Source organism: Salvelinus namaycush, chromosome 23, assembly GCF_016432855.1.
Source record: "Salvelinus namaycush isolate Seneca chromosome 23, SaNama_1.0, whole genome shotgun sequence".
In the NCBI taxonomy this organism is placed as follows: domain Eukaryota; kingdom Metazoa; phylum Chordata; class Actinopteri; order Salmoniformes; family Salmonidae; genus Salvelinus; species Salvelinus namaycush.
The window spans coordinates 394,488-408,894 of NC_052329.1; the positions used below are offsets into that span (position 1 = coordinate 394,488).

The 14,407-nt window shown below is 45.0% G+C and overlaps 1 protein-coding gene across 1 annotated transcript in view; it reads right to left on the bottom strand.

Moving 5' to 3' along the window:
- Positions 1-14,407, bottom strand: part of LOC120018898 (EH domain-containing protein 2-like) — a 38,817-nt gene that overhangs the window by 14,767 nt on the left and 9,643 nt on the right. The window contains exons 3-4 of the mRNA XM_038962118.1: positions 4,939-5,036; positions 2,754-2,977 (exon numbers count right to left, since the gene is read on the bottom strand). Of these exons, the coding sequence (XP_038818046.1) occupies positions 2,754-2,977; positions 4,939-5,036 (322 nt within the window). The remainder of the gene's footprint in view (positions 1-2,753; positions 2,978-4,938; positions 5,037-14,407) is intronic.

Consider the following 14,407-nt stretch of genomic DNA (forward strand, 5'->3'; position numbering starts at 1 on the left):
TGACTAGGTATCCCCCTTTACAACTGACTAGGTATCCCCCCCTTTACAACTGACTAGGTATCCCCCCCTTTACAACTGACTAGGTATCCCCCCCTTTCCAACTGACTAGGTATCCCCCCCTTTCCAACTGACTAGGTATCCCCCTTTACAACTGACTAGGTATCCCCCCCTTTACAACTGACTAGGTATCCCCCCCTTTCCAACTGACTAGGTATCCCCCCCTTTACAACTGACTAGGTATCCCCCCCTTTACAACTGACTAGGTATCCCCCCCTTTCCAACTGACTAGGTATCCCCCCCTTTCCAACTGACTAGGTATCCCCCCCTTTACAACTGACTAGGTATCCCCCCCTTTACAACTGACTAGGTATCCCCCCCTTTCCAACTGACTAGGTATCCCCCCCTTTCCAACTGACTAGGTATCCCCCCCTTTACAACTGACTAGGTATCCCCCCCTTTACAACTGACTAGGTATCCCCCCCTTTACAACTGACTAGGTATCCCCCCCTTTACAACTGACTAGGTATCCCCCCCTTACAACTGACTAGGTATCCCCCCCTTTACAACTGACTAGGTATCCCCCCCTTTCCAACTGACTAGGTATCCCCCCCTTTCCAACTGACTAGGTATCCCCCCCTTTCCAACTGACTAGGTATCCCCCCCTTTACAACTGACTAGGTATCCTCCCCCTTTACAACTGACTAGGTATCCTCCCCCTTTACAACTGACTAGGTATCCTCCCCCTTTACAACTGACTAGGTATCCTCCCCCTTTACAACTGACTAGGTATCCTCCCCCTTTACAACTGACTAGGTATCCTCCCCCTTTACAACTGACTAGGTATCCTCCCCCTTTACAACTGACTAGGTATCCTCCCCCTTTACAACTGACTAGGTATCCTCCCCCTTTACAACTGACTAGGTATCCTCCCCCTTTACAACTGACTAGGTATCCTCCCCCTTTACAACTGACTAGGTATCCTCCCCCTTTACAACTGACTAGGTATCCTCCCCCTTTACAACTGACTAGGTATCCTCCCCCTTTACAACTGACTAGGTATCCCCCCTTTACAACTGACTAGGTATCCCCCTTTCCAACTGACTAGGTATCCCCCTTTCCAACTGACTAGGTATCCCCCTTTCCAACTGACTAGGTATCCCCCTTTACAACTGACTAGGTATCCCCCCTTTCCAACTGACTAGGTATCCCCCTTTCCAACTGACTAGGTATCCCCCTTTCCAACTGACTAGGTATCCCCCTTTCCTACTGACTAGGTATCCCCCCTTTACAACTGACTAGGTATCCCCCCCTTTACAACTGACTAGTTATCCCCCTTTACAACTGACTAGGTATCCCCCTTTACAACTGACTAGGTATCCCCCTTTACAACTGACTAGGTATCCCCCTTTACAACTGACTAGGTATCCCCCTTTACAACTGACTAGGTATCCCCCTTTACAACTGACTAGGTATCCCCCTTTACAACTGACTAGGTATCCCCCTTTACAACTGACTAGGTATCCCCCTTTACAACTGACTAGGTATCCCCCTTTACAACTGACTAGGTATCCCCCTTTACAACTGACTAGGTATCCCCCTTTACAACTGACTAGGTATCCCCCTTTACAACTGACTAGGTATCCCCCTTTACAACTAACTAGGTATCCCCCTTTACAACTAACTAGGTATCCCCCTTTACAACTGACTAGGTATCCCCCCTTTACAACTGACTAGGTATCCCCCCTTTACAACTGACTAGGTATCCCCCCTTTACAACTGACTAGGTATCCCCCTTTACAACTGACTAGGTATCCCCCTTTACAACTGACTAGGTATCCCCCTTCATATCTCCCTGGCATATTACATCATTTATGCAGCAGCATAAAATACATTTTTGGACTCCCCTTGTTGTGCTGTGCTCACTTGAACAAGAAGGTGGTGTGGCGGTCCTTTGTGGGCATATTTTGTCATCAAAGTCTGGCATTCTCTGGATTTATGGTGCTTTCAAGACAACTGGAAACTGAAGAAAACAAGGTTGAATCATAACGTCAGTGATCTTCAGATCAGAGCTCTAGAAAGAGGCCCGAGTTCACGACTTGGAATACCGAGTTGGATGACTGTTCAAAACGTATTTTCCCAGTAGGAGCTCATTTTTTTCTTGAACTCACTGAAGTCTGAGATTTCCCAGTTCCGAGTTTCCAGTTGTTTTGAACTTGGCAGAAGTCATGCTGGATTGACCGGATGGCCAATGTATTCAACCTTTTTTGGCCCATGGTGTTGAATGTTTATCCTTTTAAGCTTGGAAAAGAGACCCTTAAACCCAGACTTGGACCACACACCCTCTCCACTGAATAACAGGTTAGTGATTGCTTTGCAATGCTTGCAGTTAGCCACTGATTCCTTCCAAACCACTTATTGTTGAATTTGCAATTTCCAACTTGTTTTGTAATGTTTGTCCAATGGCCAATGAGCACCGGTACGTTTTATCTATAATATCTCTTCATAATTTCTCTTCGTATGACAAGGATTGAAAAGATTTTGCCAGTAGATTGTCGACTTGATTCATGATGATGACCGCTAGCTTGCTAGCTAAGATTTTGAAAGTAAGATGTTGACATGATCAGTCCAATCAAAGCTACGGTTGACCTGCCCTGAATGACGGGTCACCACTGTGTATAGGTCTGTATTGTTTTTACTATGACTGTAGGAAAGTCATTTCCCTTGGGGATAAATAAAGGTCAGTCTCCTCTCACCTTGCCCAGAGACCACATTAGAGCGCCGTAGATTCTCATCAACTGTTGTGTTCCCACCATGTCAGCCTTGTTCAGGACGACACGCAGTTTCTCCTCATTACCCCGCAGCGCTCCGATGGCTTCGGAGAACTCGTCACTGATCTCCAACTTGTGGGCGTCGAACAGGAGGACGATGCGATCAACGCGCTCTGCAAACCATCGCAGCACCGCTGGGAAGTCATAGCCTGAAGAGTGTTAGGGTCAGGGGTCAGGGAACACAGAGAGGGTCTGTCAGATGATTCATAGATTATAGTGAAAAATAGATGAGTCTTACATTTTTAGATTTGCAACATGCTGAGAACAAAAAAATATGCTGAAAGAAATAATGAATGTTTTTGTAATACACATTGAACTGTAATACACAATGAAGTTGGACAAAGGGTGGAGAAGGGATGAGAAGGGGAGGGTGGAGGAAGAGATGGGAAGGGGAGGGTGGAGGAAGAGATGGGAAGGGAAGGGTGGAGGAAGAGATGGGAAGGGAAGGGTGGAGGAAGAGATGGGAAGGGAGGGTGGAGGAAGAGATGGGAAGGGGAGGGTGGAGGAAGAGATGGGAAGGGAGGGTGGAGGAAGAGATGGGAAGGGAGGGTGGAGGAAGAGATGGGAAGGGGAGGGTGGAGGAAGAGATGGGAAGGGAAGGGTGGAGGAAGAGATGGGAAGGGAGGGTGGAGGAAGAGATGGGAAGGGAGGGTGGAGGAAGAGATGGGAAGGGGAGGGTGGAGGAAGAGATGGGAAGGGAAGGGTGGAGGAAGAGATGGGAAGGAGAGGGTGGAGGAAGAGATGGGAAGGGGAGGGTGGAGGAAGAGATGGGAAGGGGAGGGTGGAGGAAGAGATGGGAAGGGGAGGGTGGAGGAAGAGATGGGAAGGGAGGGTGGAGGAAGAGATGGGAAGGGAAGGGTGGAGGAAGAGATGGGAAGGGAGGGTGGAGGAAGAGATGGGAAGGGAAGGGTGGAGGAAGAGATGGGAAGGGAAGGGTGGCGGAAGAGATGGGAAGGGGAGGGTGGAGGAAGAGATGGGAATGGGAGGGTGGAGGAAGAGATGGGAAAGGAGGGTGTCTTTATCTGTGTGTGTGTGTGTGTGTGTTTATATATCTGTGTGTGGCTATCTATGTATCTGTGTTTGTCTTAATCTGTGTGTGTGTGTGTGTGTGTGTCTTTATATATCTGTGTGTGTGTCTTTATATATCTGTGTGTGTGTCTTTATCTGTGTGTGTGTCTATCTGTGTGTGTCTCTATCTGTGTGTCTCTATCTCTGTGTGTCTCTATCTCTGTGTGTGTCTATCTGTGTGTGTCTTTATCTGTGTGTGTCTCTATCTGTGTGTGTCTCTATCTGTGTGTGTCTCTATCTGTGTGTGTCTGTGTGTGTCTTTATCTGTGTGTGTGTCTTTATCTACCTGTGTGTGTCTTTGTGTGTGGTTATCTGTGTGTGTCTTTATCTGTGTGCGTGTGTGTGTGTGGTTTTATCTGTGTGTGTGTGTGTGTGTGTGTCTTTATCTGTGTGTGTGTGTGTGTGTGTGTGTCTTTGTGTGTGTGTCTTTATCTACCTGTGTGTGTGTGTGTGTGTCTTTATCTGTGTGTGTGTGGTTTTATCTGTGTGTGTCTATATCTGTGTGTGTGTGTGTGTGTGTGTGTGTGGTCTGTGTGTGGTTTTATCTGTGTGTGTCTTTATCTGTGTGTGTGTGTGTGTGTGTCTTTAACTGTGTGTGTTTCTTTATCTACCTGTGTGTGTGTGTCTTTAACTGTGTGTGTTTCTTTATCTACCTGTGTGTGTGTGTGTGTGTGTGTGTGTGTGTGTGTGTGTGTGTGTCTGTCTGTCTGTGTGTCTTTCAAGATGTGGTGGAGGAATCTGAAGAACTCTCCAGAGCTCTGCCTTTCTCTCTCTCATCGCTTCTCTCCTTACCCCAGAGAGTTGCCTCGCCCTATCTCCCTGTCTCCTTTCCTCAGACAGTACATGGAGGTCAGTCACAGGGTTAGCCTGGTCAGGTGGGACGAGGAAGGATGAAGGCTAGTTGTTTTAGCTGATGATGATGATGATGACGACATACAGACGAGAGACTTGACCAGGTGTGCACCAGGTGTGTCTCTGTGACCGCCTACTTCTACTCTCTCCTCACCTTGACCCGTCCACTCCTGAGCCTTGCTCTTCTCACCTCGGCTCACCCTCTGTTTCGCTCCTGACAGGATCCCCGGCGTGTCGATAATGCTAATGCTCTCCAGGACCTGATTGGGCAGCTGGGCACACTGTAACCTATCACACGACAGTAGAAAAGGGAGCAGACATGCACAACAATCAAAACACAACACCACAATAACACACACCAGCACAACAAAAAAACACCACAACACAATGACAACACTATTACACAATAACACAACGCACAATAACACAACACAAAAATAACACATTAACACAACACGATAACATAACACAAGACTACATAACACATTAATACAACACAAGACTACATAACACATTAATACAACACAAGACTACATAACACATTAATACAACACAATACTACATAACACATTAATACAACACAAGACTACATAACACATTAATACAACACAAGACTACATAACACATTAATACAACACAAGACTACATAACACATTAATACAACACAATACTACATAACACATTAATACAACACAATACTACATAACACATTAATACAACACAAGACTACATAACACATTAATACAACACAAGACTACATAACACATTAATACAACACAATACTACATAACACATTAATACAACACAATACTACATAACACATTAATACAACACAATACTACATAACACATTAATACAACACAATACTACATAACACATTAATACAACACAATACTACATAACACATTAATACAACACAATACTACATAACACATTAATACAACACAATACTACATAACACATTAATACAACACAATACTACATAACACATTAATACAACACAATACTACATAACACATTAATACAACACAATACTACATAACACATTAATACAACACATTAATACATAACACAATACTACATAACACATTAATACAACACAATACTACATAACACATTAATACAACACAATACTACATAACACATTAATACAACACAATACTACATAACACATTAATACAACACAATACTACATAACACATTAATACAACACAAGACTACATAACACATTAATACAACACAATACTACATAACACATTAATACAACACAATACTACATAACACATTAATACAACACAAGACTACATAACACATTAATACAACACAATACTACATAACACATTAATACAACACAATACTACATAACACATTAATACAACACAATACTACATAACACATTAATACAACACAATACTACATAACACATTAATACAACACAATACTACATAACACATTAATACAACACAATACTACATAACACATTAATACAACACAATACTACATAACACTATGCAGTAACACTACACAACCACACACCGCTCCCGAGTGGCGTAGCAGTCTAAGGCACTGCAGTCCCTGGTTCGAATCCAGGCTGTATCACAACCGGCCGTGATTGGGAGTCTCATAGGGCGGCGCACAATTGGCCCAGCGGCATCCGGATTTGACTGGTGTATGCCGTCATTGTAGAAGAAAAAGAAACGCACACCTATTTAGGCGAGACAAAAAAGACAAGGCCGAGGACAAAGTCTACTTCTGGAGAAACGCTGACAAGAGAGGTCCTGCTCCTCCTCTCCATGGCAGATGCAGGAGGGATGCCGCTTACTTCGATCCACCCCCGTCTGATCAACACTCTACAACCAGCGCCTCATCGGCTTCCAGTGGTAGTTTTTTATTCAACGAGAGACTGGGCCGAAGGAAGAGCGGAGGTGGCCGCAGGCACGCGCATCGACGAGATGCCGCACCCGACAGGGTAAGAAGAAACGACTATCAGAGGAGACCGGTCACACGGTCCCAGAACCCACGGGACTGAGTGTCTTTAATTTATCAAGCAAGATATTGAGCCCTGCCCATGTCTCTTTGCTTAATAAAGGGTTATCTTTTGTGCCTACAACTCAGTGCAACGACTTTGATGTGAAGGTAGACATGTTTAAGTTTTTTAGAAACATCCGTTTAAGGGAATACTTTATCTCCCCTAATCCTGACATTTCTACTGAACCAGTAGGTTGCTCACCTGCACATACTCCGACTCCTTCTAGAAGCAAGAGTTATTTTATACCTCCAGCCAAACGCAATCACTCTATCGAGACATATTGCAGACTTGTTGAAAAATATGTTGCTCATCTCCTTAAGAACAAACAGGTGTCCAAATCTTTCCATAATTTACCTTAGGATGAAAAACAAGCTTTGCTTGATTTACAATCCGATACCTCAGTCCTTATTCGCCCTGCTGATAAGGGTGGGTGGGTTGTACTCATGGATAGGACAGATAATGTAAATGAGTTTCATAGACAACTGTTTGACAACACCTTTTACAAGAAACTCAGAAGTGACCCCACTTCCCAATTTCAGAATACTATCTTTACTGTCCTAGATGGGTATTTAAGTTCTGGTCAGTTAACCAAAAAAGAACATGACTTTTTGGCTATTCAACACCCTAAAATTGCCACTTTCTATACTTTGCCGAAATTACACAAGAATGTTACAAAACCTCCAGGGCGCCCTATTGTAGCGGGCATTGATGCAGTAACGGCCCCTATTGTAGCGGGCATTGATGCAGTAACAGCCCCTCTATCTACTTTTGTTGACTTTTTTATTAGACCACTCGCAGAACAGCTCCCCTCCTAAAGGACACCAGCTGTATGATCTCAGAACAGCTCCCCTCCTTTGTAAAGGACACCAGCTGTATGATCTCAGAACAGCTCCCCTCCTTTGTAAAGGACACCAGCAGTATGATCTCAGAACAGCTCCCCTCCTTTGTAAAGGACACCAGCAGTATGGTCTCAGAACAGCTCCCCTCCTAAAGGACACCAGCAGTATGATCTCAGAACAGCTCCCCTCCTAAAGGACACCAGCAGTATGGTCTCAGAACAGCTCCCCTCCTAAGGGACACCAGCAGTATGGTCTCAGAACAGCTCCCCTCCTAAAGGACACCAGCATTATGGTCTCAGAACAGCTCCCCTCCTAAAGGACACCAGCAGTATGATCTCAGAACAGCTCCCCTCCTAAAGGACACCAGCAGTATGGTCTCAGAACAGCTCCCCTCCTTTGTAAAGGACACCAGCAGTATGATCTCAGAACAGCTCCCCTCCTAAAGGACACCAGCAGTATGATCTCAGAACAGCTCCCCTCCTAAAGGACAACAGCAGTATGATCTCAGAACAGCTCCCCTCCTAAAGGACACCAGCAGTATGATCTCAGAACAGCTCCCCTCCTAAAGGACACCAGCAGTATGATCTCAGAACAGCTCCCCTCCTAAAGGACACCAGCAGTATGATCTCAGAACAGCTCCCCTCCTTTGTAAAGGACACCAGCAGTATGATCTCAGAACAGCTCCCCTCCTAAAGGACACCAGCAGTATGGTCTCAGAACAGCTCCCCTCCTAAAGGTCACCAGCAGTATGGTCTCAGAACAGCTCCCCTCCTAAAGGACACCAGCAGTATGATCTCAGAACAGCTCCCCTCCTAAAGGACAACAGCAGTATGGTCTCAGAACAGCTCCCCTCCTAAAGGACACCAGCAGTATGATCTCAGAACAGCTCCCCTCCTAAAGGACACCAGCAGTATGGTCTCAGAACAGCTCCCCTCCTAAAGGACACCAGCAGTATGATCTCAGAACAGCTCCCCTCCTTTGTAAAGGACACCAGCAGTATGATCTCAGAACAGCTCCCCTCCTAAAGGACACCAGCAGTATGGTCTCAGAACAGCTCCCCTCCTTTGTAAAGGACACCAGCAGTATGATCTCAGAACAGCTCCCCTCCTTTGTAAAGGACACCAGCAGTATGGTCTCAGAACAGCTCCCCTCCTTTGTAAAGGACACCAGCTGTATGATCTCAGAACAGCTCCCCTCCTAAAGGACACCAGCAGTATGGTCTCAGAACAGCTCCCCTCCTAAAGGACACCAGCAGTATGGTCTCAGAACAGCTCCCCTCCTAAAGGACACCAGCAGTATGGTCTCAGAACAGCTCCCCTCCTTTGTAAAGGACACCAGCAGTATGATCTCAGAACAGCTCCCCTCCTAAAGGACACCAGCAGTATGATCTCAGAACAGCTCCCCTCCTTTGTAAAGGACACCAGCTGTATGGTCTCAGAACAGCTCCCCTCCTAAAGGACACCAGCAGTATGATCTCAGAACAGCTCCCCTCCTAAAGGACACCAGCAGTATGATCTCAGAACAGCTCCCCTCCTAAAGGACACCAGCAGTATGATCTCAGAACAGCTCCCCTCCTAAAGGACACAAGCAGTATGATCTCAGAACAGCTCCCCTCCTAAAGGACACCAGCAGTATGATCTCAGAACAGCTCCCCTCCTTTGTAAAGGACACCAGCTGTATGATCTCAGAACAGCTCCCCTCCTAAAGGACACCAGCAGTATGATCTCAGAACAGCTCCCCTCCTAAAGGACACCAGCTGTATGGTCTCAGAACAGCTCCCCTCCTTTGTAAAGGACACCAGCTGTATGATCTCAGAACAGCTCCCCTCCTAAAGGACACCAGCAGTATGATCTCAGAACAGCTCCCCTCCTTTGTAAAGGACACCAGCAGTATGGTCTCAGAACAGCTCCCCTCCTTTGTAAAGGACACCAGCAGTATGGTCTCAGAACAGCTCCCCTCCTAAAGGACACCAGCAGTATGATCTCAGAACAGCTCCCCTCCTAAAGGACACCAGCAGTATGGTCTCAGAACAGCTCCCCTCCTAAAGGACACCAGCAGTATGGTCTCAGAACAGCTCCCCTCCTTTGTAAAGGACACCAGCAGTATGATCTCAGAACAGCTCCCCTCCTAAAGGACACCAGCAGTATGGTCTCAGAACAGCTCCCCTCCTAAAGGACACCAGCAGTATGATCTCAGAACAGCTCCCCTCCTAAAGGACACCAGCAGTATGGTCTCAGAACAGCTCCCCTCCTTTGTAAAGGACACCAGCAGTATGATCTCAGAACAGCTCCCCTCCTTTGTAAAGGACACCAGCAGTATGATCTCAGAACAGCTCCCCTCCTTTGTAAAGGACACCAGCTGTATGATCTCAGAACAGCTCCCCTCCTAAAGGACACCAGCAGTATGATCTCAGAACAGCTCCCCTCCTTTGTAAAGGACACCAGCAGTATGATCTCAGAACAGCTCCCCTCCTAAAGGACACCAGCAGTATGGTCTCAGAACAGCTCCCCTCCTAAAGGACACCAGCAGTATGGTCTCAGAACAGCTCCCCTCCTAAAGGACACCAGCAGTATGATCTCAGAACAGCTCCCCTCCTAAAGGACACCAGCAGTATGGTCTCAGAACAGCTCCCCTCCTAAAGGACACCAGCAGTATGGTCTCAGAACAGCTCCCCTCCTTTGTAAAGGACACCAGCAGTATGATCTCAGAACAGCTCCCCTCCTAAAGGACACCAGCAGTATGGTCTCAGAACAGCTCCCCTCCTAAAGGACACCAGCAGTATGATCTCAGAACAGCTCCCCTCCTAAAGGACACCAGCAGTATGATCTCAGAACAGCTCCCCTCCTTTGTAAAGGACACCAGCAGTATGATCTCAGAACAGCTCCCCTCCTAAAGGACACCAGCTGTATGATCTCTATCATAGAATCTCTTGATCCTCTCCCTGAGAATACCTTGTTAGTTACTTTTGATGTTGAGTCGTTATACACTAATATTCCACACGAGGGCGGTATTGAAGCTATGGAACATTTTCTTCTGCAACATGACCCTAATGAACTACCTTCCAGTGCATCATGCATTATAACATTGGCTGAAATAGTACTCACACAACTATTTCATGTTTCTAAATGATTTCTTTATTCAGACGAAGGGTACTGCTATGGGATCCCCCATGGCTCCTAACTATGCTAATTTGTATGTGGGTTACATGGAGAAACAGTCCATTTTCAATCATCTCAAAAATGTTTTCTTGCCTAACATCATTATTTGGAAATGGTATATTGATGATATTTTTGTTCTATGGAGGGGTGATGCAAAACAGCTCCAGGCGTTCCATGCTTTTCTTAACTCCTGTTCTGAACATTTGAGATTTACTATGCAATCTGACGTCAAATCAGTTTCCTTGATCTTCTGATCTTGTGTGAAGATAATGTTCTATACACTGATCTTCACAGGAAACCTACTGATCCTAACAGTTTGTTGAGGGCTGACAGTTGTCACCCACTTCCCTTGAAAAATAGTTTGCCCTTCAGCCAATTCTGTCCAATCAAAAGAATTTGCAAAAAACAATCAGATTGACAGAAATATGGTTGAGACGCAAGGAAAGTTCAAGGAGAGGGGGTACAAAAATGATCAGATTAATATTGCCATTGAGAAAATTCAAAACATGACCTTTTTCAAGGTCAGTCTCGCAAAAAGACGCATTCTTGCATTCTAACTACCCGCTATTCAAAGCGCTCTGAACAAATTAAAGGAATCGTTCACAAACATTGGCACATTCTAAAATCCGATGATAGTCTCGGTAATGTGTTTTCAGACCTTCCCTTGGTCGTGTTTTCGTGGGGCAGAAATCTCAGAGACCAATTGGTACACTCTGATTTACCACCCCAAGATATTCCTGAACAACGTCTATTTGCGCCCCTCCTGGATGGAAATTACAAGTGTAATGGCTGTGCTCAATGCAATGGCACTTATAAATGTAGATCCTTCAAACACCCACAAACAGGGAAATCGATCCCAATCAAAGGTGTTTTTACGTGCTCCACTAAGGCAGTTATTTATCTTATAACTTGTCCTTGTGGTAAAAATTATGTGGGTAAAACAAAGCGCGAATTAACTTCTTATGGCTGCAGGGGCAGTATTGAGTAGCTTGGATGAAAGGTGCACAGAGGTGCCCATAGTAAACTGCCTGCTCCTCAGTCCCAGTTGCTAATATATGCATATTATTATTCGTATTGGATAGAAAACACTCTGAAGTTTCTATAACTGTTTGAATGATGTCTGTGAGTATAACAGAACTCATATGGAAGGCAAAAACTTGAGAAAAAATCCAAACAGGAAGTGGGAATTCTGAGGTTGGTCGATTTTCAACCAAGACCCTATTGAATACACAGTGGGATATGGATGAGTTTGCTCTTCCTACGGCTTCCACTAGATAAAATCAGTCTGTAGAACCTTGTCTGATGCCTCTACTGTGAATTGGGGCCGAAGGAGACAGGAATTAGTCAGGTCTTTCATGACCTGACCATGCTCTGACCATGCGCGTTCACATGAGAGGGAGCTCTGTTCCATCCCACATCTGAAGTCAATGGAATTCTCCGGTTGGAACGGGATATAAATATGAACTTTATCGAACAAAAAATATATGTATTGTGTAACATGAAGTCCTATGAGTGTCATCTGATGAAGATCATCAAAGGTTAGTGATTAATTTTATCTCTATTTCTGCTTTTTGTAACTCCTGTCTTTGGCTGGAGAAATGACTGTGTTTGTCTGTGATTTTGCGGTGACCTAACATAATCGTTTGTGGTGCTTTCGCTGTAAGGCCTATTTGAAATCGGACACTTTGGTGGGATTAACAACAAGATTACCTTTAAAATGGTATAAGATACATGTATGTTTGAGGAATTTTAATTATGAGATTTCTGTTGTTTGAATTTGGCGCCCTGCACTTTCACTGGCTGTTGTCATGTCATCCCGTTAACGTGATTGCAGCCATAAGAAGTTTCAAAATACGTATCTCAGACCATCGTAGCACCATTAGGTGCAAAAACTTGACTTACCCAGTTGCGGCCCACTTTTTGGAGGCAGGCCATTCGATTTCGTCTCTGCGTTATATTGGCATCGAACATGTCACCCTCCCTAGGAGAGGGGGTGACCTTGATAATTTATTGTTAAAACGAGAGGCTGCCTGAATCTTTAACTTAAAGACCCTTGCTCCCTTCGGTCTCAACGTAGACTTTGATCTGAAGCCATTCTTGTGTTTGTGACTTTGCCATTGTAATTGTTTGTAAGCTTGTGTAGTCTAAAATGAATCTATGATCGTATGCTATCCATTTGTTTTTTGTATGCTGTTCTTTGTATGCCATTTTAATATTTGAGAATTAACCAATGATATTAGGCCACTCTTGGCCATGATTACAGACACCTGTGTGTCTTTTGACACTATATAAACGAGTCATCCCGCAGTGTTTGTGATTAAACCCTGATGAAGACAGCTTGGCTGTCCAAACGTTGGACATAACATTTTCGCATCTGAGCTCCTAGAGTGTGAGGCTCTCCTTTATTTTCAAGTATGCCGTCATTGTACCTGACTTGCCTAGTTAAATAAAGATAAATCTAAAATAACAATAACACTACACAACAACACAAATACACTACACAACAACACAATAACACACCACAATAGCACAACAAAACACACTACACAATAACACTACACAACAACAACACAATGACACAAACACAACAACACAATAACATCACACAATGCAATAGCAACACAGCATGAATAAGTTAGAGGAATGAACATCTATAGGTCACCTACAGGTTCTCCTCAGGTTACTCAAGCCAGGGCAGCTTTCCAACATTCCACTAAAGGGCCCCCCCACCCCCACCCCGTCCATCCCCCCCACCCCCACCCCGTCCAGCCCCATCCCGTCCAACATCAATGGAAAGAATGTGGATAATGTAGGAACACGGTTATTAGCCATCGTCACGGTAACAGCTAAACGTGATCTAAGAACCAGACCAAGGCTACGTCCCAAATGGCACCCTATTCTATATACTGTAGTGCACTACTTTTGAAAGGCAGTACAATAATGAATAGGTTGCCATTTGGTATGCAGACTACACTGTGGTATTCCTGCTGTACTGGACCCCTCCCTGCCCAGGACCCATTGTGTTCCAACAGGGCTCTCAATGTTCTGGGCTTCCTGAAGGAAAACGGTCTCCTGTGCCAGAGCCACAACAATACGATCTGCTAATGATCGACCACTAACAACAACACCGCTACTTCCTGATTAAGATGGCTTTAACTAGACCAGCGCTTCACCGGACGGGAAGGATGCCGCAAACAGAGAGAGAGAGAGAGAAACACCTACTATCATGGTCCAAGCCTAAACCACACGAAAACACCTACTATCATGGTCCAAGCCTAAACCACACGAAAACACCTACTATCATGGTCCAAGCCTAAACCACACGAAAACACCTACTATCATGGTCCAAGCCTACACCACACGAAAACACCTACTATCATGGTCCAAGCCTAAACCACACGAAAACACCTACTATCATGGTCCAAGCCTAAACCACACGAAAACACCTACTATCATGGTCCAAGCCTAAACCACACGAAAACACCTACTATCATGGTCCAAGCCTAAACCACACGAAAACACCTACTATCATGGTCCAAGCCTAAACCACACGAAAACACCTACTATCATGGTCCAAGCCTAAACCACACGAAAACACCTACTATCATGGTCCAAGCCTAAACCACACGAAAA